General features: G+C 59.2%; 8 protein-coding genes across 8 annotated transcripts; 4 read left to right on the forward strand and 4 right to left on the reverse strand.

Annotated features, from left to right (window-relative positions):
• Nucleotides 1-3821: 3821 nt before the first annotated feature.
• Nucleotides 3822-5549, forward strand: DCS_07422 (HLH transcription factor; the record flags this gene model as incomplete). Its single annotated transcript, XM_040804707.1, has 3 exons — nucleotides 3822-4026; nucleotides 4125-5120; nucleotides 5200-5549. The coding sequence occupies 3 exons, from the start codon at nucleotides 3822-3824 to the stop codon at nucleotides 5547-5549; spliced, it is 1551 nt and encodes a 516-aa protein (XP_040654811.1).
• A 1955-nt stretch (nucleotides 5550-7504) lies between these two features.
• Nucleotides 7505-9204, forward strand: DCS_07423 (C6 zinc finger domain protein; the record flags this gene model as incomplete). Its single annotated transcript, XM_040804708.1, has 4 exons — nucleotides 7505-8644; nucleotides 8703-8790; nucleotides 8865-9060; nucleotides 9144-9204. 4 exons carry the CDS (start codon nucleotides 7505-7507, stop codon nucleotides 9202-9204), a joined length of 1485 nt encoding a protein of 494 aa, XP_040654812.1.
• Nucleotides 9205-9556: 352 nt separating this feature from the next.
• DCS_07424 (uncharacterized protein) lies at nucleotides 9557-10775 on the reverse strand (the record flags this gene model as incomplete). The annotated part of the gene is made up of 2 exons (XM_040804709.1): nucleotides 9557-9745; nucleotides 9795-10775. 2 exons carry the CDS (start codon nucleotides 10773-10775, stop codon nucleotides 9557-9559), a joined length of 1170 nt encoding a protein of 389 aa, XP_040654813.1.
• A 2270-nt stretch (nucleotides 10776-13045) lies between these two features.
• Nucleotides 13046-13992, reverse strand: DCS_07425 (uncharacterized protein; the record flags this gene model as incomplete). The annotated part of the gene is made up of 2 exons (XM_040804710.1): nucleotides 13046-13374; nucleotides 13494-13992. The coding sequence occupies 2 exons, from the start codon at nucleotides 13990-13992 to the stop codon at nucleotides 13046-13048; spliced, it is 828 nt and encodes a 275-aa protein (XP_040654814.1).
• Nucleotides 13993-15602: 1610 nt separating this feature from the next.
• On the reverse strand, nucleotides 15603-15887 carry DCS_07426 (uncharacterized protein; the record flags this gene model as incomplete). The annotated part of the gene is made up of 1 exon (XM_040804711.1): nucleotides 15603-15887. One exon carries the CDS (start codon nucleotides 15885-15887, stop codon nucleotides 15603-15605), a length of 285 nt encoding a protein of 94 aa, XP_040654815.1.
• A 1791-nt stretch (nucleotides 15888-17678) lies between these two features.
• On the forward strand, nucleotides 17679-19022 carry DCS_07427 (Nucleotide exchange factor SIL1; the record flags this gene model as incomplete). The annotated part of the gene is made up of 1 exon (XM_040804712.1): nucleotides 17679-19022. The coding sequence occupies one exon, from the start codon at nucleotides 17679-17681 to the stop codon at nucleotides 19020-19022; it is 1344 nt and encodes a 447-aa protein (XP_040654816.1).
• Nucleotides 19023-19490: 468 nt separating this feature from the next.
• Nucleotides 19491-21279, forward strand: DCS_07428 (MYND finger family protein; the record flags this gene model as incomplete). The annotated part of the gene is made up of 3 exons (XM_040804713.1): nucleotides 19491-20030; nucleotides 20109-20298; nucleotides 20363-21279. 3 exons carry the CDS (start codon nucleotides 19491-19493, stop codon nucleotides 21277-21279), a joined length of 1647 nt encoding a protein of 548 aa, XP_040654817.1.
• A 90-nt stretch (nucleotides 21280-21369) lies between these two features.
• Nucleotides 21370-22986, reverse strand: DCS_07429 (uncharacterized protein; the record flags this gene model as incomplete). Its single annotated transcript, XM_040804714.1, has 2 exons — nucleotides 21370-22600; nucleotides 22796-22986. The coding sequence occupies 2 exons, from the start codon at nucleotides 22984-22986 to the stop codon at nucleotides 21370-21372; spliced, it is 1422 nt and encodes a 473-aa protein (XP_040654818.1).
• Nucleotides 22987-23539: the final 553 nt, after the last annotated feature.

The following is a 23539-nucleotide window of genomic DNA, read 5'->3' on the forward strand; positions in this document are numbered from 1 at the left end:
TACATACTTTGGTGTTCATGTACAGGCACTACGAGCATTCTCCAATTTGAATATTGAAATCCAGCTCTCGCCTTGAGCGGTTGCTACGTGTGCAGCCGAGTGGATGGCGAACAAGAAGGGGGCAGAAACAGAGACAATAAGAGTCGGCGAGAGACAGGCCGAGGCATGGACATGACATGACAGGCTTTCGATGTGGTTCCGTGCGACTTTGTCACGTCGACATCTGGCCACGGAGCCTGCGTGAGACGGCGCCCGGCCTAGAGCCGAAGATTGGACCGGGGCCCCAAGGCAGTTCCACCCGTGTACTTGTAGCAAGTACTTCTCGTACGTACAGTACAGTAATTACGTGCTACCTATTACACGTGTACAGTATGACTGCAGGCGCATGTGAGTACATGTACACATTGCACAAGTGGCACTCCGAACAGTATGCGATGCTACTCGTGCAATGCAACGTTCGATAATCCAGAATGCTCTCCGTGAATCCTCGCGACGTGGGCTGCAGCAACCCTGGCCTTCCCGCTGGCGGTTGTCGCAAAGCTCATCGTCGCGGAAGCACGGCGGCCAGACGCGCAACATCCTTCCTTCCATCCGCACTCGGAGCGGGTGCGAGGGTTTTCTGGCAACGGGTGTCTGTCGGTTCTTGACGAGACAGTTGGGAAGCGGCTTTCGTTGCGTTCTCACCGGCACGTACTCTGCACCAAGCACAAAGCCAGGCAAGCAGGCGAGGGAGCTGAACTTGCTAGTACCTGCAGATACTAGCACTGTAGCACTGTAGGTACTGCTAGGTCGTCGTAGTGTTCGGAATCGGAGTACCTGTAGGTGTACTTGTAGGTGTAAATGTAAGCAATACTAGGTACTAGGTACTAATGAAGGCACTTGCTAGTTGGCAGGTGTCCTGCACCCTAGGTGTACAGTGCTTGTCAGTGACAGACACATGAAGTGCACGTGCTGTAGAGTGCGGCGCAGTACAGTACATGCGACAAGAGCCGCTAAGCAGCGAACCCGCCATCACTTGTCCTGACTTGACTCCAGAGCGGTTCATCGGAGCCACGAGGCTCGGCCAACTGAAGCTGACAGCCGAAGCTCCTTCGTTCCCCACTCCACCCAATCGAGCCTGTGGTTAATACAACACTTCTGCTGGGTCTGCGCCTTCATGTATCAATACAATGTACAGTCGGTGTACGGAGTACAGTAAGTTCAGGTAACACCGTGCTCGACCCGCTCCGTACACCCAAGAACTTACGGGCGCACAACCAAGTATTCCGTAGCTCTCCATACAATGGTAGGTAGCCCCGTACAAGTAGGTGTACATGTACGTGTACTAGTTGGTATGAGGCGCTCCCTCTACCTTAGTAGTATGCTGTACAAGTACTTGGTTCGTATTCCTTCTCGTAGCAGCCCTTTGCATGCCCAACCAAGTATGCACCTACGTACGTGTGCACCTACGTTTAAAGCTCACCTGGGCTTGTGTTTGCACCTGTAGAGTTTCAACAAACAATCACTACGTACACCCGCAGTGCATGCGCCGTGCATGCTTGTTCCGAGTGCAGATGTTCTTGGCCGTTCGTGTCCCACCGCTAATTAATAATATGCTGTACTGTACTCTAGGCACTGCAATGCTTGTGCTCGATAAACAGCCTCCCTCGTCGTGGGGCTCATGGTGCAATCACCACTCCGCTGGCGTGTCGGCAAGTACCTGCACGGAGTACTGTAAGTATAAATACCTACTGCGTGCTATATCGGCCTTCGGAGGTACTCATGTACAGTGCAGTGTGTCGACTGTATACGTGCTGGTGCAGGTGTTCAGAGTACGAACTGCATCCTGAAGCCTCGACGCTCGCACCAACGACGGAGCGTTGGCACCGAATGCACTGCGTAGGTGTACGGTGCGATAAATGTTGCTTGCTGGTGTTGCCATGCTCTAGGTGTGCCCGTACTGCTTGGACGTGTGTTGCATGCAAGTACGACATGCTCGGGGCCCTGTCGCTTGTGGCGGAGGATACATGTACATGTACATGAATACAGCGGCCGAGGCTTGGCTGCCCCAAAGGCACTGCATCCTCAGGTCGCCACCCGACGCCGCCCCAGCGCAAGGTACCTCACATACAGGAACTGGTACAGGTACCCGCTGGGGGCAAGGGGAGGGTGCCCCGGTTAGAGCCACGTTCCCTGGTCCCGCCCCCCTCTCCCCCCCCCCCTCTCCTTCCCCACCCCTCGAGGCTCGTCGGTGTTTACCTTGTGGTAGCGCAGCGGGCTTGCTAGCGCCAGCTGGGCACGGCCGTAGGGCCGGCTACCCTCCCCGTGGCAGGCGGCTGGCATGGCGCGGTGCCCGCTGAAGGATCCGGCTAGCTGGCTGTCCACCTGAAGTCGCGACAGGTACGGGTACGGAGCTTGAGTACACACCCGTATGGTGCGAAAGTACTCGGCACGGGCATGTGTCGGAGTGCCTGTACCGGTACTGGGTTCTCGCAACGCTAGCGCCGGAGGGTCGTACTTGTACACCCACAACTGCAGTAAGTACTTACACCTACTCCGTACGTGCACCTACATCTACACCACATGTACAACTACATGCTATTAATTTACTAGGTGTACATGTGCGGGTGCGGGTGCAGTGCGGGTGCAGTGCGAGTACAAATACAACAATGTACAGTACCTGATGCTCCGTACCGCACCCACGCATTGTACGTGAGCACTTGCTTGGTAGGTCGAGTACTTGTACTTGCGCGTGCTGTACTTTGGGATGCGTGCCGTAGCATGATTGATGCCTGTTGCTCGCCAAGGACGTACTGTACGTACATGACATGTACTGTACAGCAAGTATGTACAGTACTCCATGAATGGCCTGCGCTCTGTTCGTCATGTCCCTTCTGTTCACCGGCATTTTCCTCCCGGCTCGCTCTAGCATTTTGTGCTAATGCGAATAACTCGCCCACGCCTCTCGGCCACTGCCGCCTTATTGCCTTAGCCTACCTGCCCTCCTCCTCGCGCCCGCGCCTGCGTTGCCACCTTATCAGCCATCCGTCCATCCATCCATCCGTCCATCCACCGACTCTGTCGATGCATCGTTCCTTTTTGTCAACATCCTCCTCTCATCTCATCCCTCCGTCACCCGACCCTCCCACTCTGTGACCCAGAGAGAGTCACCTCCCCGGCGATGCGCAACGGTCTTTCCGTCTCCTTGCCACTACCGCCTCCTTCCCAGGTTCAAAAAGCCAGCTTCGGATATCACTGTCGTTGTCGGCTGACTGACTGACGGACCGACCGACCGAACGACGGACCGACCGACATCTTCGCCTAACTCGCGAAACCCGGTCAACCGTCCGCCGCGCCTCCCCCTCTCGAGCAAGCGACGAGGCTGCGACGTCTCGTCTTCGCCTCTCGCCTCCTCCTCCTCCTTCTCCTCCTCCTCCGCCCCGACCACAGCCTCCTTTCGCTCGTCCGGCCTGGTTCCGTTCGCTCCTCGACGAGCACGCACGCCAATCATCGTGCTGTGCTCGTTGTCTGTTTGCTCGACCGCGGCATATCGTGTGGCCCCCCCCAGCTTTCGTGTCCCCCCCCCCCACCCCAATCGTCCGGAGACTTCGCCGTATGATATACGACGGCGGCCAAGCATCAGCTTCCATCGCCAGTCCGACCCATTCCTGCCCTGCATTCGGATGAGCTCGGCCTAGGCTACTCGCAAGCACGCACCCAGGAGCTTACGGTGCCTCGTCGGTACGCGTCGTCGGTGCCTGCCCTCGAAACGGGCTCCGCCATCGAAAGCGAAACGAAATAGCCCATCTACACCCACGGTCACGCCCTTGAACGTCAGTGCCATGACCGCCATGATGCAGACGCAGACGCAGACGGAGACGCAGGCGCAGGCGCTGGCCCAGCAGCATCCGCGGATGCACGTCAAGACTGCGGGGCTGCCCAACATTCTCAACCGGGATGGCCCGCCACCAATGCAGATGCAAAACGGTCCACCTTTGCAGTTGCGCGACTCTGGCTTCTACTCGACCGCCGAGGCTTCGAGCAAACGTGCGTCGCCCTGCGCGTCCCCCCCCCTACCCTTCGCCCTCTCCCCTTCCACCCCTCCTCTCTCTCTACCCGTCACCCGCCAACGCTGACCCGCGCAGACACGTCGGCCGCGTCCTTCACCATCAACGGCCTCAGCCCAAGCGGGTCCGGCTACCGATCGTCGTCGGTGGACAAGACTCCCTCCCCGGTGGCCGCCAACATGGTTCCCCATGCTCTCGTCTCCCCCCCGGCCAGCCACATGAGCGTCGCGTCCATGGTGTCGCCCACGAGCCCCGGCCACGACCCGCGGCGGCTCGACAAGTCGACGTCGCTCGAGCCGCTCGGCCACAACGGCGCCGGCCTGGGCGACAACTTCGCCGCGGGAGCCGCGGGCGCGAGGCGCGAGAGCGTCGACAGCAGGATGAACCAGGGCTTCAGCGACATGCGCCTCGGGAGCGCCTCGTACGCGAGCAACAACCAGTCGACGGGCTCGATCCAGAACACGCTTCACTCGCAGCGAAACCCGCGTCCCGGGCTCGACTCGCTGTCGGTCCACCGCATCTCCAACGGCTACCAGCCGAGCACGGAGCGGAACCCCGAGGCCAAGACGGTGACGGTGAGGACGGCGCCGGCCATCACGGGACCCGCCACCGGACACATCGCCCGCGCCGCCGAACCGACCAAGGGCCAGGCCTGGGCCTTTCCCGAGGAGGAAATCGCTCGCATCGGGCCCCCGGGCTTCGACGAGTCGCGGCGCAGCAGCATCACCGAGTCCATCGCCAGCAGCCAGTTCACGACGGAGTCGCGGCTGCCGCCCGGCCAGCGCAGGCTCGACGACGGCCAGGAGACGGGCCAGCCGTCGCAGGCTTCGGCCGAGTACCCTTCGGTGCACCACCACAGCATGCAGCACAAGCAGGTCAACGACCTCCAGGCCGACGAGGGCTCGGGCCCCGGCGGAGGGCAGCCGTACAGCCGGACGCCGGAGCTGCGCGTGAGCCACAAGCTGGCGGAGCGGAAGCGACGGACGGAGATGAAGGAGCTCTTCGACCAGCTGAGAGACTTGATGCCGCAGGAGCGTGGCTCCAAAGCCTCCAAGTGGGAGATTCTGACCAAAGGTAAGCACGACCGACGCCCAGACGGACCGGAGAGCGGCCGCGAGCCCGAGGGACCGCGCTGACGTTTGCGTCTGACCAGCCATTGCGGAGCATCAGCGACAGAGCGAACACCTCCGGATGCTCCAGTCGCACTACAACACGGCGCTCGCCGAGAACGAGATGCTGCGACGCGAGCTGCACGGCGCGAGGATGGAGGGCGCCCACGCCGTCGGCCACGGTCCGCCGCACGGCCCGCCGCCGCCGGCTTCGTCGCACCCGCAGGGCACGCAACCCGGACCCTACCCGGCCGATCCCTACGCCGGCACGAGCCGGACGGAGCTGCCGCCGCTGCGATGCATCAGCGGCGGCATCGCCCTCGGACCGGACTCGATGACGGGTGTCCAGTACGAGGCCTCGCGGCCGAACGGGTACCGGACCGACAGGTACTGAGCCGAGCCGAGACGGACGGCGTCTCGACCGAGGGCACGCGCGCCCATGGATTTTCTTTGTCACAAAACACCAACCACGACGGCAGCTTTGGGAGGAGGGCACGTGAGCGACGGAACCCCGAGGGCGGCACTCCCGAGGGCGGCACCCATCAGCCACCTGCATCTGCGGCCATGGAAGGGCTTCACTGTGTTACTAGTAGCGGCCTCTGGCGATTTTCTTCTTCTATTGACCTCCAAGGTCGTCGGGGGGAGGGCGCGGGAACGAGGGCCGTCTGCTGTCGTCGGCCTTGCTTCCCGGGCGCCCTTGTGCTTTTTTTTTTTCCTTCTTGCGTCATCTTTGCCAGGCCCTGTGCGGAGGGGGAAGAGGCCTTGCAGTGCCGTCTCGTGTCAGATACGGGTTGCGTTGTTGATACATGTCGGGGCCGGTCGGGCGTCGCGTCGGGTCGCCTGATGAGGAGACGGTCGTTTCCGAGGAACGGCTCAGGACAGGCACGGTGTGGACAGGCACGGTTTTTCTTTTCAGGGAAGCTGGAGAAGCTGGAGAAGCTGGAGAAGCTGGGGAAGCTGTTTGGGGACGGCACGCAGCGGTACATATACCAATGGCCGGTCGGGGTTGGTGGCGGGCAGCGGTGTTTGGATTGCATGATGAGGAGCGAGCGGGCGAGGCGCAAGGAACACGGCACCTAGAGGGCGACGAGTAATTGAATTTCGTTGCGGTGCTTCGCGCCGGCCGTACCCACCATGGCCGGCTTGGGTGACTGCACCCATACCTCTGACGAGCGGCGACGAGATGTGGTGATGACGACGTCGGGGCATCCTACAGCACACCTTGTGCAACGAGCGCAGCATCAAGTCTTGCGTCGTGCCAAGGTGTACTTGTGGCTGTCACGGGCAGGCGGTTTGGCGGGCCGCGTGCTGTGACTACATCAGCGCAAGTGCTGTACAGTAAGTGCTGTACAGGTAGCTGTAGGTGTACGGCGTACGGAGGGCAGGCAGCAAAACGCAGGACCATGTGGATCGAAGGGCCCCTGAAGAAGCCGCCATCCGGATCGGGCCCATCGGTTGGGCGTCGGCTCGCCGTCGCATACTCCCAGCATGCCGCCGGTCGGCTTTGCGGGGCCTCTGAGGTGCGAATTCCGATGCTGCCCATGCGAGGCAGATGGATGAATGTCCTTTGAGCAATTGATTCACCTGGATGCAGGTGCGTCGCAGGAGGAAGCAAGGCATTCGTGCTCGAGCGGAATAGACATGAATTCATGCTGGGGCGGAGGTCTCCGATCCTGAGGAGGGCGAGAGACGCTCCCAAGCCTCCAAGATGGTGCTCTGCAGGGCAAGCAAGTCGTGGGGAGATTCGACGGATACTCGATGACGAGGGCACGCATCAACATCAGTAGGATCTTCGGACCGTTTTGTCGGGAAAGGCCAATCCCGACAGGAAACTGGACGAGCGGAGTTGCGGACTCAGAAAAAGACCGAATCGTCGACGGCGCGCGAATCCCGGGCGGGGAGCGGGCGGAGTTTGGCCCGGGGATAAGCTGTAACGCCAACGTGCCGGCAGGCAGGGGCTGCCGCTAAATCGAACTCGGTCAATGGTGGGGCCGTGCTGATCAATCCATCCGTCGTCGCCCTTTCCTGCGCGGTAACAGTATTACGGCAAGAGGTTGGACATCTCGGCAAGCAACAGTCACGAGCCACGTTCGTTTTTTCGTCTCTCCTTCTCTCTCTCTTTCTCTCTCCCTCCCCCCCTCACCAGACACGTATCCGAACATCAATTCGGTTTTATTTCTTTCGTTTCGTTACATCGCATTGGAAAGTCGTACGCTGCCCGCGCCATTGGATCGGAGACGAGTCGATGACGCCAGCGAGGCTCGCGTCGATGTAGCCCCAACGAAGCCGACCGACCCCCTATTCATCACCATCTCGTCCCGACTTCGGACCTCTACCCCCAACCTCGTCATGGAACCATTCACCGCTAGTGCCGGCCTCGGCTCCCGCAGCGAGGACCGCACCGCGGCCGCCTCGAGGCAGAAGAGTTGCAACGCCTGCGTTCGGGGCAAGCGACGCTGCGATAAGCGTACGCCCCGGTGCACCCGCTGCACGGCCAAAGGGCTCGACTGCGTCTACCAGCGTATGCCACCGTCGACGGCGACGGCTGCATCGACATTGACATCGGCATCCACCTCCGTCGCCGAGCCCGCCTGCTCCTCGTCGTCGTCGTCGGCGGCGTCTTCGGTACCCGCCGTCGCCGACCTGCCCGACTTCGACATCGGCTTCGACATGGACATGGACAGCCTCGGGACCGACACGAGCCCCGAGAGCCTCCAGGCCGACGTCAACCTCCTCGGCAGCACCGTCGACCTCGACTTCTCCATCGTGGACCTCATCGACGCCTCGCGCGCCGACGCCGACGTCTGGACCACCATGCAAGGGCTCTCCGACGGCAGTGACAAGCTGGATCTCCCACCGCTACCGTCGATGCCGCTGCCCGAACTGCACCAACCACCACCACCACAGCAGCAGCAGCAGCAACAACAACAACAACAGCAACAGGCCCAGCCGATTCGGGATCTCTCGCTTCTCAAGACGTGCGATCAGGCCTGCCTCGACGCCGACCCCTTGCAGGTGCACGACCCGCGCACGCGCGTCGGCTTCATCGTCCAGTTCCTCACCTCCCTCCCCGCCACCTTTGCCGCCACACGCGCCCTGCCCTTTCTCCACGCCCGCCTCTGGTCCGCCCAGCTGCCCCGGACGATCCTCGCCGCCTTCTCCGCCGCCACGGCCTACGGCGCCCGTTCCGAGGGCAACCGGGGCTGGACCCTGAAGCTCGTCGCCGACGCCGCCCGCGACATCCACCGCGAAGGCGAGCGAGCGGCGACGCCGGCCGACAAGCTCGCCCGCGTCCAGGCCCTGACGGTTCTCAACGCCGTACGCTTCTTCGACGGCGACGTCGGCCTGCGCGCCGCCGCCGAACGCGAGATGCCCGTCCTTCTCGCCTGGGTCCACGAGCTGGCCGCCGCTCTCAAGGAGGTCGAGGCCGACGGGGAACCCAGGGGTCCCAGGCCCGGCCTCAGGGAGGTCCCACCCAAGAGCTGGGAGGTAAGTTCGCCGCGAATCGCATGCGACGTCGCCTCGCCTCGGTCTAACCGCTTTCCAGAGTTGGATCTTTGTCGAGAGCGCCCGAAGGACGGTCATGACGGCCTCGGCATCCATGTGCCTCGTCTACATCCTCAAGTCGGAAGAACGTACGTCCACCCGCCCCCCCTCACATCACCCCGTTGGCTGCCGTCGCCTGCGCGCCCGCTGACACGATACCCAGCCGACGCCGACATGTGGCGCGAGACGCATAGCTTTACCGCCTCGCGTCATCTCTGGGACGCGGCAAGCTCGGTCGAGTTCTACCGCGCCTGGCGCGAGAAGCCCCAATATTGGATCGAGAATCTCGTATTCGACGACCTCTGGCTGTACGGCCGCCCGACCGACCTCGACGAGTTTACGCGCCTTATGTTGACCTCGTACGTGCTGCTACGGCCACCTCGAACCCTCCTGCCCCCCCCCTTGGAGAGCGCCGTCCTTGGCTGACACGAACCACTTGCAGGCAGGTTGGCCTGGAGGCGATGGATCATTTCATGGAGGGCGACATTGCCATCCCCGTGTGAGGGGTCAAAGGTAGTCGCTGCGTGAGGCGGCGGCGGGACCATGGGTTTGGCACGGCCGAACGAACTGAACATCAACAACAACCACTCTACTCACCGAGCCAGCCGGGCCGGAACGTCTCCCGCTGGCTGGGGCATCGAAGACGAAGCGACGACCCATGGGCATTGCGAGGCCGGAAAGTGCCTGCTGCCTGGGATTACGTATGGATTGTATTACTACCCTCTCGGGCGCGTGTCAAGGTCGGGGCCACCAGCACGCCGGCGAGCGCATGCAACGGCCGGGGCGTTCCGGGGGATACCATGGACATTATCCTGTACATCAAAGGCATTCGCCACCCTCAACTGCAATTTCCCATCACCCTGCCACCCTCCACACGAGCCGTTCGCCACTGACGGCCCTGCTCCGTAGCAGAGCTAGCGCCTTCTGCGCCCGCTCCACCATGCTCGCGCCCTCGACGACGCGCTGTCTGTTGGGCTCGACGACCTTTTGGGCGAGCAGCGCGGGTATGATTTCGGACTGGAGCTTCTGCTTGAAGTATTCGTTCTGGAATATGCCTGCGTCAGCGTGCGTGCGGGTCATGGCCGACGCTCACTCGCCACCGGCTGCCGGTGGGAACTGGACCGACCTCGAGGTAATGGTGCGTTCGCGCGCCTCGCAGGATCACGCCGTCGGCCCATTTGTCGGCGAGGCACCTGGACACGTCCATCTCGTACTCGGGCTCCTCGTCGTCGGTCGCATCCTTGATAATGACGGGTAGCATGACGGCCACCCTGCTGCCCCGCTGAGCGATGCGCGTCAGGGGCTGGAGCGAACCGCCGAGGGAGCCGATGCAGTCGAGAATGTAGGGCACCAGCGGCCCGTCGTTGATGTCTTCGACCGTGTCGCGTCGAACGCGGCCCAGGATGCTCTCCACCACGTCGGCGTCGGCGTAGTCGAAACAGGCGGCGGCCCCGATGTGACGCAGGTACGCGTGGTGCTTGTCGCTCGAGACGGCGAGCAGGTGGGTGTAGCCCCAGTGGCGCAGAACCTGGAGGGCGAAGATGCCGACGCTGCTGCTCGCGCCCCAAACGAGGATGGGCGCGTCGACGGCGGCGGGAACATGCTGGTCATTCAGCCGCCGCGGCCAGGGCAGCTCGAGGCCGAGGTCGGCCGTGGCCGTGTGGAAGACTGTGACGAGATTGACGGGCACGGTGCAGGCTTCTCGGAGGGTCATGCCCGGAGGGACCTTGCCGGCCAGGAAACGCGGGATCGTCACGTACTCTTGGTGGTTGGCCTCCTTGCCGCCGTGAAAGGCAAAGGCCATGACGGAGTCGCCCACGACGAGTTCGTCAACACCTTGGCCGACGGCGACGACGGTGCCCGCGATGCCGCCGCCGCCTGCCTGGGCTGGGTACGAAGGGATGAGCAGGCCCCCGTCGGCGCGGTGCAGGTCGAGCGGCGTCGAGGCGGTCCAGCCGACGCGGACGAGGATCTCCCCAGAAGCTGGGGGAAATACGGGGACCTCGATCTCGGCGTAGGGCTGCCGCTTGCCCGTCATGACGACCGCTCTCTGCGTGGAAGGGTAGGAGTCCATGGTGATGCTACCGACGATGCTGGTGTCGACGCAGCGGAAAGCATCTAGTCTGGGAGAGTCTCTGCCGAGGAACTAGATTCTCGCGGGCAACCAGGCTGGGTAGCATGCAGCACGGGGGCTTTATACCGGCAACATCCTGGCAAGGCATCCGCCGCCCGACTCTGGCTGTGGCAGCAAGTGCGTCCGCCATCATTTGTTGGTGGACACTGGTCTCATGGCTCGGCTGTGGCGCCCATAAGATTGTGCCGGCGTTCCGTGGAGTTAGCGACGACGACGATGACGATGATGGAAAGGAATAGCACCTTCATGGAGGATGAGAAATCAAGGTGGATAGGTGATGGCCGCCGTCTGACAAGATGTCACTGGTGGGGCTGGCAGAACGCCCGCTTCCAAGATTAGTAAGATCTAGGTACTCCGCACAGTGGGTTTAGGAGCTAAGAATAGATGGCTCGCCTGAGTGGAGAAAGATGGTCCCATCGAGGTACGGAATAATAGCATGTACAGTACGGAGTACTCCGTACTTAAGTAATACTTCGTACTCCGCACTCCGTACTTAAGTAGTACTTCGTACTCCGTACTCCGTACAACTACATGCACTGTACTGTACGGAGGACATGTAGGTGCAGTACGGACTGTACTTACAGTACACCTACAGTACGGAGTAAGTGCTCCCCTACAAGTACTGTAGTTACTGTTACGGAGTACATGTGCTATTAGTAAGTATTAGCAGGTGTCATTATTACATCAGTTGCTTGCCTCTAAAGGCACTTATGACGACCACTGCTGTACAACTACACACTAATTACTTATGCTGGCCAAGGCTGCCATGCACTCAAGCCCAGAGTACGTGTACACGTACAGCAATTACTTGATATGTACTGTACTTGAATGCACTCCTGTACATCTGGCGATCGTATGCTTACGGTGATTGCCTGTCCTTGCAGCAGCTACAATCTTCCTGCGTACCCACGAATTTTCTCGTATTGATGGCGTGGGGCTCAACTATTCTGAATGTACGGAGTACTCTTCGCTTATTACTTACATGTATTTACTTGCCAAGTACAGAGTACAGTCTATGTAGGTACGGAGTACGGAGTACAAGCTTTGGGAATCAGGATTGCTTCGCCACAGGCCAAGGATTGTGCCTGAGGCATGGCATACCTACCTAATGTGTACCCAGCTGACCTAATACCCTGCCTGACCGTTTCTGCGTCACCACATTTGCTGCAACCCATCCACATCAAAGCCGCGAGATGAAAGGTCGGCCGTTGCCCTTGCCGTGCACACTGATAAGTTCAGCCATGGCTGCGGCAAGAATCCCTCGCATGAGCCATGCCCTGTTTTATCCCCAAACTGTCCCAACTGTGCCAATGGGTACCTGCCTGTGATGGCCTTCCGAGTATAAAAGTTGGTTGACACATATGCCCGATACAGATGCTATTCTCTGGAATCCAACGCTTCAAGAGTCCCCGCCTCGCTCTACACGCGCGTACTTGGCTTCTATCATTCTACTTTCCTACCTCCGACCGGAGCAGGCGGCAGAGAATCTTGACCACTCAAGGGTGGCATCACACCGATAGGGACATGAATGTTCCCGAGAAAAGGAGCGACGGGGTGCGGCGTTGCCCCACGTGCACCCTCGGAATATACTGGCATGATGTCGCATATCTTATCCCAGGAGTTGCACGGGCGATGGGGACAAAGTTATCATGACCAACCTACGCCATGGCAGTTTGGCTCATTCGAGCACATGAAAAGACGAATCCATGAGATGATGATGACGCCGTCATTTTGGTGGCCTGGCGGGGGGTTGCGGCAAGGAACGCGGCAGAGGAAAACTGACGGCTACGAATCAACAAGAACTGCACCTATTGAGCCCCAGCTTGATGTGTGATGGCGTGAATGAAGGCCCACAACCGAATGAATCATGGCAAACTCTCATCTTGTCCCGTCAGCGCTCGACAGGACAAGGTGGGAGACAGCCACGGGGGCGGGCGCGAAGCCAACCGGAGCAAACGAAATGAAATAATGTCATGTATTTTTTGTCATTGCCGTCCGAAGATGGCCAGCGGCACGAGAGCCTCCTCCCTCCTGGTACCTCCTTTGTGTACAGTATCATTTTTACCATGGGAAGCGCCGCAACTCCGGCAACAAACGGTCAAGCATCTGTCAGAGTACCATCTCGTGGCGCGTCTGTCGGCGACAAAGCCGAGTGCATCAAGAACGAAATGAAAGCCAGGACAAGGAGATGGCAGCGGTCGGGCGTGAAATTATGCACCAGCGGCGTGGGCGTTGGCCGCGACGAAGCGCTCGGCGGCCGAGACGCGGTCGCTGCCGAGCTCGCGGATCTTGGCCGCGAGCGTATCGGCGTCGTCGAGCTGAACAATGTCGTCGCCGCCGCCTATGCTCACCCCGTTGATCATGACGTTGGGCACCGTCCTGCGGCCCGTCATCTCGAAGAGCTGATTCTGGATCGCTCGGCCAAGCGGGTGCTCGTCGAGCTCGACAACGTGGGGGGGCGGATTAATGGTATATTTTTCGAGGAGGACGCCCTTGGCGCGCTTGGAGAAGGGGCAGTACGACTTGGAGAAGATGACGACTGCCATGTTCTGTTAGCGTTTGAAAGTCAAGGGCCAAACACAGGCCAAAGGAAAGTATGCAGGTAGGTAGCTGGGTAGATGGGTTGGTAGGAAGGGAGTGAGGGAGATGGGCAAGTACCTGGCGCCTGCTGGAGAATATTGTTCAGCTCCAACTCGGCATCGTGCTCCTCCTTGCTCTTCTCCGGCACCGCCTTGGATTTGGCATTGGCGTCGGCGTCGCCCTTTCGCTTCTTCACCTGCCCCTCGGCCGAATTGCCCTTGCCGACGACCTCGCTCGGGGGATCAGGCCGCAGCGCTTTCTCGTTTGCGTTATCCTTGGCCTTCTTCTCTGCCTGCTTGAGCCGCTCCCTCGTCTGGGCGGCGACCTCGTCGTCGTCGGCATCGACGTCGCCGTCGGCGTCCTTGTCGGCGGGGATATGGCCCGCCTTGGCGCCCGTTTTGGCGTCGACGACGACTTGCCCTCGAGCTTCTTTCGCCTTGTTCATGCCTTTGACCGTCTTGTGATAGAAGCTGGCATCCCTGCTGCCCGAGTCGAGGCCGGAGGAGTAGTAGATGATGAGGAAGACGGCGAGGGCGGCGGCGAGCATGAGGAGGCGCAGGCGTCGAGGGGAAGGCATCGTGTCGGCTGTCGGGCGTCGCGAATGGTCGCGCACGTTCGCATCCACCGAGCTCGTTCGTGGGTCTTTGCTGATGGGGGGGGGGGGGGGGAGGAGTGGAAGTGTTCACGAGCGTTCAGGGGTTCCGGCGCGGCATCCGGCGCTGCGTTGAAGCTCGCGTCCGACGACGGGTTCAGGTCTGCAAAGGCGACGCTGAGGCGGACACTGCGGGGGAAGGGAGGAGATGCGCAGTTTGACTGGTTGGGGAACTGTGGCGATGGATGGTTGGTGACGGGACGTGAACGGGAGGAGTCGTTAACGCGTGGCGAGGACTGGAACTCTACTCGTCCTCGTATCTGCAGACCTGGAGCTTGACTCAACAATACCTAGCGGCTCACTACCTGCACTATTAGGTACTAGGCATCGGGTTGGTTAGTGGCACTCCGTAGCTACAGTACTCCAACTCTTCTTGTGCGGAGGCGTAATAATATGCGGCAACTGCATGAACACTGTATTATTTAATTAATACATGCACAAGTACGGATACGCCTTTGCGCGCTCCGTACCTGTGGCTGTACGGTAAGTACGAAGTACTGCACATAATACTAAGTGCTCGGCGTGGCCTAAGTATTCCTAGGCATTGCCTACCTACCTATATACCACCAGTGTCACCACCAACTACAGTATTACCCAGCTATTCCCCAACTACCTAGTACTTGGCAGGTATTATTACTACTCCGAACAAATAGACATATCTCCCCATACAACTGACTAGATATCCTTTGCACCATCTCGTACTGTGTTATGTGTACAAGTACTCCGACCTTGTAGTACTTACAGTACACAAGCACCCAGTGCCTGGCAGGCCAGTGCTAGTCCGTCACAGGCGCGCTAGCATGACGGTACCTGAATGCGCTATAGGTTTCCGGTGCGCGCCGGCGAATGCGCCTTCGTGTCAACGAGGAATGCACCGTCCAATACCCCTAGGAACGCCAGGATGGAAGTGCAAACACTTATTCTAATGCAGGCACCGTAGTACTGCGAATGGTTTCTACGAGGAATTATCCATGGCTCAGCACATACGGCACGACCAAGCAGGTAGTAAGCACTGTACTCCGTAATGCCGCACGAATTGGCAAATGCGGAGCATCTGGCTTTTCATGTGATGCCTGCCAAATACCTGCCTCGTACGGACAGGTGGCTTCTGCCCGGTTGGACAACGCGTATAACTGAGCCGCTTGACGCAACGCAGCGCGCAGCACGCGCGTGAGTGCCCAGTACGGCGAGCGACGAGGTAGCTGCAGAACGAGTCCCACGATGCTGCTCTGCGCTGAAAAGCCGGCGGGATGCGATGACCACTGCGGTCCGTGTGATTTCGAACACGCACACATGCCGACCATCGTCGGTCGCCCTGTTCGCCTCCGTCGAAGCGCACGCAGCAAGCAAGGACAGCCGGTAGGGGGCGAAATGGAAGTCCAAATATATCTGCGTAGCAAGCGTGTACAGCGCGCAGTGTGCCGGCGTGCTGCTGCACAGGACCAGTAGTGACAGGCAACGTTCGTTCCATCATACCCAACACCATCCGGTAGCGTCGTCCGTCAAGAGTCGTCATCCGCACTTTCCGTCGTCCCTCACATGACCAGGGGAAGCATGGCGTTGTCGACCACGGCCCTGATGTCCGGATGCTCATCCGGAACGCGAATGCGAACGGGAACGGGCGAGTTGGCTTTGGGCAGCCCGTTTTCGTACGGCGCCCCCGAACCCTCCTCCACCATACGCCTCCTCATTGCCGTCGACGAGGGCCGAATGCCGTCATGGTGGCGAGCGTGGTGCGAATGGTGCCAGTGCCGGTGGGGTGAAGGTGCAGCGTCGAGGCCCGCCGCCAACGTGACGACGATGATGAAGGCGGCGAGCATGTTCCACCTCGACTTGACCGAGGATCGCTCAACGTTGGGGGGTAGAGGCGATCGATGCTGGATGTCGTTCGCCTATGCGACAGGAGAGGATAGGGACGACCGGTGATGTCAATATACCGAGCTCGAGGGTCTTGGCTTAGGGAGACGCGTAAAAGGTCGGACAGTCACTCGGGAGCAGATGGGGTGCGAGGACGGTGGACGAGAGATATATAAGGATACGCGTCTCATTCCCATTCCCCCCTCCCTCGACCAGCCTCATCGCCGTATGAGATGACGAAAGAGGCAGAGACGGCAGCACATTTCGGTACGTATTGCTTCCTCTTGCTCGCCTGATTCATCTCGCTGCCCTCCTGGAATGAAGGTCGAATAGTTGCTGTTCGGCTATCGAGGCCCGTCCCGGACGTTGCAGACCGCTAGTGTCGGTGGATGTAGGGGACTCCACCGCCTGTGCACAACCTACCGCACCCCGTACGCGGTAATAGTCATCAGTAAGTAGGTACTGTTAGGTGGCCTATGCGTGCTGCGGAATAGAGGTACGGGTAGGGCGTCTGCCTAGGCTCAAAGGCCCCTCGGCTCCCCAGCCCCTCCAGCGAATGCGCTCCACCAGCTTGACGGCAATCAACGGACGAGAATCAGCACGATCAATGCACGAGTTCGTGTGTCACGATGCGCCCGTTCTATCCTATCCGTCATAGTCGAGGCAGAAAGACGCCGCTCCCCAGAATTGTCGCGTTAGTCTTCATTGCACACTGTCATGCCTTTGGTTGTGTTGCCAATGTGGTCTACTTGGTGCATGTACATGTATTACTTACAGTATGTGTATGTACTGTAATTGTCTGTGTAATTGTATGCCCAGTACTCCGTACGGAGTACGGAGTACTCCAAGTGCGTACTACTTACTTACTGTACGAATTATTACTCCGGACACCTACATTCGGTACTCCGTACTGTGCATGTACTTGTATGCACTTGTACATAAGTACATACTTACGCGCACGCATATGCAATAGTAGCACTTAGTATTACTTGTGCTGAAGTGCCGTGCTGTATTATGACTCCATGCTGAGTACTGTACATACATGCACGGAGTGCCCCAGTACAACTACTGTGGTGTATTATTACTACTTACAGAACTTGTACTGTAATTACAGAGTACGGAGTACCTGTAAAGTACTTAGTCGTATACTCTATGTACTTCCGGGGTAATAATACCTGTAAAAATTTCCATCGTCGACGCTGACTAAGTAAGTTCATGCTGGCAACCTCGAGCAAAGTACTCACTACTTAGGAACCAACGTTGGATGCACCAACCTCACCCATCCGCACAGGGCCAGCTAGGTACTCGGTACTTCCAGGCCTTCGCCTCGCGGAGCCCATCGTCGTCAAATTCTGGCAGCTTCGATACCCATCCGCCTCCGCTTGCTCGCCCCAACTCTTCGCTTTCGTAAAGTGTCCTTTTCGAGCTTGACTCATAATCATTACCACATCGATGGATGGCCTGCATGAATAAATCTCTACTTTAAATCGCCCGACGGAAACCCCTTCCTTTCCGCCTCGGCCTCATCCAACCAGTCTCTCTTTTTCTCCAAAGCCAGCGGCTGCTTGGCCCCTCCCCGTGTCCTGCAACATTTTGTCGGCCTCGCCCTCTCACGCCCGTATATCCTCCAAGACGCGCAGCATTGGTTGGCGCTCGCTGGAGTGCTCTACTCTGTCTTGCTAGCAAACCCCTCCGTCCACCAGCCGCCAGGTCTCACTCCTCAAAACGTCTTGCATCCCACCACTCTAGCCGCCATGGTCGCCAGGTGCAGATGGACGTCTCGGCTTCCGCTGCAAACCCTCTTGACCGCCGTGCTGCTCGGTCTCTCCGCCACACCTGTTCTCGCCTCCTCCCAACCATCACATCCTTCCTCCCCGCACGGCTCACATGACTCTTCGGAATCCGAACTCATCTGTCACACGTCCAATCCGGAAGAATGCTACCCTCGCCTCTTCCAAGCCACGGATGAGTTCCAAATCGTGCACGATGACCAGGACCTCCCCAAGGGCCTGCACGTGCGCATGAACATCTGGACCGGCAAGAAGGAGGCCAAGATCAACGTCCCCGGCGAGGACGACCCTGCACTCGAGGGTTTGCCCGTCGACCAGGCTGTTGTCGTCGTCGACCAGGACCAGCCGCCGCCAAAGGTAAAGGTTCCCAAGAACGCACCCAAGTATGATCCCGTCGGCAAGGTCAAGGCGCCACAGGAAGAGTCTGTGGTCTTTGCGACCGTCATCAAGGCGCTGCGGAATGGTGTCTTTCCCGAGGAGAAATCCTTCGACGAGGGCCTCGAGGAGCTGGAGGAACTCTCCCACGACATCTACTATGGTCTGAAGATTGCCGAAGTGCCCGACGTGGTCAAGTCTCTCCTCTGCCTCATGACCGGCGACGGCGCTCATACGAGTGACGGCCACATCTCTCGAGACCACCAGGCTGCCTCCATTCTCGCCAGCGCGCTGCAGAACAACCCGTCGTCGCTGAAGGAAGTTGTCGGCGCTTGGCCGCAGCTCATGCAAAGCCAATGTCCAGCTGCCGCCGAACCGCTCGGCAAGAGCATCTATTCGAGCTTTGTACCCGCCCGCAACGCCGACGCATCCCTGGCCAACGCGGCCTCGCGCGTCAAAGCCAAGATTTCGACCATCAACAGCCTCATCAAGGACGACTCCATCAGGAAAGAGTTCCTCGCCAGCGGTGGCATGGAGAGCCTCCTTAGCGTCCTGCTGCCCGACGAAGCCGAGTGGGCCGCCGCCCAGCGCAACGCCGGCCATCTTGTCGTCGACAACTTCCTCGACACCGACATGGGCGCCGAGCTGGGTCAGTGGCCTACGTCGGCCAAGCTAGGCGACCAAGAGTGCCAGACTGCCGAGTCCAAGCTGGCCGACGGGTGCTGGGACTACCACGTCGCGAGGATCATGAAGGCCAACAAGGGCGACAAGGACCATTGGAGCAGGGACTTGAGCAGCAAACTGGCGGCAGCGAGGAAGAGTGGAAATGGAATGGGCAAAGGAAAGAGAAGGGGAAAGGGGAAGGGGAAGGGGAAAGGGAAGGGGAAAGGCAAGGGAAAGGGAAAAGCGTCTTGGATTCAGGAGGAGCTGTAACGTTATGGATTCTGGCCTCAATGCTTCTATGCTTTTTTCCTGCATCTGCAGCAGCATATGCCTGTCTGTACATTTATGCATATAAAATTACATACCCAATTAATCATGAAGGTGCAAGGGATGAGGCCGTTCACTGCACATGTTCGTGAGGTTATGCGACGTACATTGGCAGTAATGCCATGTTACATGATGCTTGCATGAAGCAGATATTTTGACGAACACGGCCATCACATTCCAATGCACGACATGTTGTCGGTTCGTTGCTTCCATCACATTGGTGCATTGCTGATCTCGGATCAGAGTTCTGTCGTAGGTACGAGTGCGGAGTGGGCAGCCCGTAGGGTGCAACCAAGCCTCGGCGCGGTTACGTCAAAAAATCACGTCACCTCTCTCCCACGAAACCAACATCGATATAGATAGCCCTTTGTTTCAGTCCTCGCTGCATCACAATCACATCAACGTACCACCATGTCGCCGACTCCTCCTGGGCTGGAAATTCGCCCGCACCCAACCAAGGGCCGCGCACTGTACTCGACCCAGTCATTCGTTCCTGGCCAGACCATCCGCATCTTCGCCTGTCCAGTCCTCCTCCTGCCCTCGACAGCCCATCTCAGCGCCGTCTGCAGCTACTGCCTCCGACTCGGCGAGCCCCGGGCCTGCTCCGGGTGCCAGGCCGTCTGGTACTGTGGCAAGGCCTGCCAAGCAGCCGCTTGGAAGTCGACCCTGTCGACGGTCGGTCATGCGCGCGAGTGCTCCATCTTCCGCAAGCAGCGCCTCGCTGGCAGACCGTCGGGGAACCTGCCGACGCCGGTGCGTGCGCTGCTGCAGATGCTCCTCGACGACGACGTGGCGCGCGTCGTCGATGCGCTCGAGGGCCACGTCGTGCAGAGGCGTGGGAGGAACGAGGAATGGAAAGATCTGCAGCTCATGGCCATGGCCGCATGTGCATACGCCAAGGGGCGGGCCGAGGAAGGCGAGCTGAAGCGCGCTGTTGAGCTTCTCTGCAAGGTATGTCCGCCGAGGCTCTCGGGATTCTCAAACGGTGTCGGGGACTGGCTGACGCGAGACTCGTGGGGAGGAAAATAGATTCAGACCAACGCCTTCCACAGATCCGATGCCGACCTCGGGCAAGTCGGTATATTTCTCGAACCAACTCTCGCCATGGCCAACCACTCTTGTCTTCCCAACGCCATGGTCGAATTTTCAACAAGGAAAGCTATACTAAGAGCGGAGAGGCCTATCCAAGCTGGCGAAGAAATTGAAATATCCTACACAGGTTCGTCATGCGCTGCGCGACCGCAGCTGCCTCCGATCTATGGGCCGACCCTTTCCTTACCAAGACCCAACAGACTACACATATCCATTGACGAAGAGAGTCGAGGCGCTTGCTCAGTATTGCTTCCAGTGCGCCTGTTCTCGCTGCACCGAGGACCTCAACGTCTACCAAGTGTGCGCCATGACGAAATCGACCACGCCCGCCGGACTCAGTCTGGTCCCCGACGCTTCCAAGCTTCGAGCTCACCCGGCCGCCAGAGACCAGGCACAGCATGCTCTCGTAAAATCAATGGGCGAATCTGCCGCCGGACCGATAGAACCCCCCCCAGCGACAGCCTCGCTCCCGTTGCGGCGCCATCTGCTGCGGTCGCAGTACGGCAACTGCCAGGGGTTGGTAGCCGGCGAACTGTGGGCTGTCACGCCGGTGCCGCAGATGCTGTCCGAGCTTGTCATGTACTACGTCGAGGACGGGAACTATCCGTTTGCACTGTCGGTGGCATGTCTGATAGCGACCGCGAGCGATCCTTCTCGATTCGTCTCCCCATTCCACCCCACGAGGGCGAAAAACCTCTTGATGGTGGCAAAACTCCTCAGCCACACGGCCGAAGGAACGGCGGGGTTGGGAAAATCTGTCAAGTCGGTGGCAGGCAGCGTACATTTGGAACAGGACGTTCAGGATACGCTGCAGGACATTGACCAGGTTTCGCTGTGCCAGATGCTGCTGGTTATGGTGCTCCGAACAGCTCTGCCTGGGGACGCTGACGACGGCGGGCTTGCTGCGAGAGCGCGGGAGATGCTGGACGACATAGAGCAGCTCCAAGGCAGGCAGAAGGAGCTTTCCTTCATAAATCCTTGGATCGAGGACCCCGGGAGCGAGCAGTCGACGGCCTTTTTTGACTATGCCGTCGCTCAGCAGGTCGACGCTCTTGCCAGCTTGGGGCGCGCCGTCCTACACATGGACTTTGGCCCCGACAATCGATGAGCAGCGATCGGGCAGATGACCATGGAGCAAGCATCCAGGACGAAGGAACCTCGGCCGGCTTCGTGATTCGTGCTTTTCCAACCACGTCGCTTAAGGTGTCGACTTGGCACCCATCATCGTCCTTTGTCGCCTCGGCCTTGACGACTCGGCCACATGCATCTTCCGTGGAGATGAACGATGCGAACTCATGGTGCGGTCATGGCTCACCCGGTGGCCGTTGCCATGCTCCGACGTCAAGGCGACTCGTTTGGGAGTCACGGCATCGAAATCTCGGCAGTTGTCTCGTCCAGCAGAGGCTCGCTTCTGGCCGATGTTTCCTTCGTAGCATGGCTGGCTGTCTTGGTAGCTGCGAGGGCTGACGTCGACGTCCAAACTTGCATAGGCTCGACTTGGCACCGCGCTTGATGCACCGCTACGGGCCTCGAGCCGCTGGATCCGAGACCGGAAGAGGTCAAACTCCATCTGCAGCGATTCGATTTGGCTGGCCCGGTTGCCAATCTTGGATATGCTACTGGAGAGTATGTCCAACTCGTGGGAGGAGAATTCGGAGCATGCCCCCGGCGGAGGTGGAGGACGATGGTTGGCCAACTCTGCTCCCAGCCGATTCACTTCTCGCCTCAGGCTAGACGCCTCAGATGCGTGCTCCTTCGCCACGGCAACGCTTTCGTGCGCCAGCTGCTTCATTTCGTCTACTTCGTTCCCGAGACGCCTTGTTTCGCCCTGTGCCTCCTGCAACTCCTGCTGCGCCTCGGCCAACTGGTCGCGTAAATCTTTCACCTCCAGCTTGGACATGTCCATGGCCTGCCGCAGCTCGGTCAAGGCAGCTTCCGTCGCCTGGAGCTGTTGGTCCAGGCGGGATACGAGGGAGCTGTTCTGACAGTTCCACCGCACGTCCGAGACTTCGATTTTGATGGACCTGATCTCCTCGCGCTGGCCATCGCCATCTTTACGGACGTTGCCTAGGGCATCGTTGACTTTTTGAATCTGCTCCTCGACGCGGGCAATGGTCGTCTCAAAATTGGATACAACCTGCATTCCCGTTGAACCGATGCGGTGGATGTCTTGGCGCTGCGCGTCGAGCTCGGCCTGTATCTCGAGGATGTCGAAGTTTTCAGGCGCTGGCCGTTCCCGAGCCATGCCCTCGGCGGGTTTGGCGAGCGGAGGGGGCGCACCATGGTCGGATGAGGTGTCGTCGTGCTGGTTAGTGGACGGTGGGTTGTTCCTGAGCTTGAGCACCTGATCTATCTTGGGTTCGGCCCCGCGCCGAAGGTTCGAGGCCACCTTCAACGAGATCGAGGTGATGCGGAATATGACCTGGCCGCTGTGCACGTCAGAAGGGTTGGCCGGTGCGTTTGGGGTTTTGGGGGGTCCCACTCGTTGAGAACATGGTTTTTAGGAGTGCTCAGGCACTTCTGACCGAGCCTTGCCTGGCACTTTGCGCATTCGGCCGCTTGCAGCTCACTGGCAGAGCATCTCGTCAGTCGGTAATTCGTTGTCAAGTTCGTGCAAAGCTCACCAGCCGTCCACGAGGGTGCCTGCGTCGCCGAGCCGGATGGCACCAGGGGTCGATATTCGAAAGGAATCCACGGCACCGGCATGTGTCCGTGGGGTGAGATAATTCTTGCCAAGCTGGGTCCAGAGGTTGACGAGGGTGCCCAGGTTGTCGTCGCAGCTGGCGCATTTGCACGCGACGCGCTCCTCTACCATGGTGAAGCGAGTGAGGAGGATCGCCGGCCAGGCATGGCTTTGGTCGACTGCGATGCGATGCGGTCGTAACGGAGGAATAATTGAATCCGAATGGCACCCGAGCGAAACCTAGGTTGGCAATATATATGTTGTCCCTGCCTGCACGACGTCAGATCGTCTATGCAATGCGCTTGCTTTGCGGCCTTTGGTTGTCGCGCTCCGAACCGCGTAAATTGGTCGCCGTGGTTCTGGGAATGTGGCTGGCCAGCAGCTGGCACATGCAGGTGAGGTCTACTTACTTAAGCAAGCACGTTATAGGTGGAAGTAATTACTTATTACTCCGTGCTTGAATACTATTAGGTGTGGTTGTGCATGTACGGAGTACGGAGTACTTACGGAGCACAGAGTATTATTTCATTAACGAATACTTGCACGGAGTACGGAGTTATAAGATAATGAGTACAACTAACGGCTGTAAGTACCGATACAACGTACTTACTTGCTTACAAGTAAGCACTGTAAGTAATTACCGATAGAAGTAAGTGTGCATGCAAAAGCTGAACTCCGTACGGAG

The sequence above is a fragment of the Drechmeria coniospora genome, chromosome 03 (genome assembly GCF_001625195.1).
Source record: "Drechmeria coniospora strain ARSEF 6962 chromosome 03, whole genome shotgun sequence".
Taxonomy (NCBI): domain Eukaryota; kingdom Fungi; phylum Ascomycota; class Sordariomycetes; order Hypocreales; family Ophiocordycipitaceae; genus Drechmeria; species Drechmeria coniospora.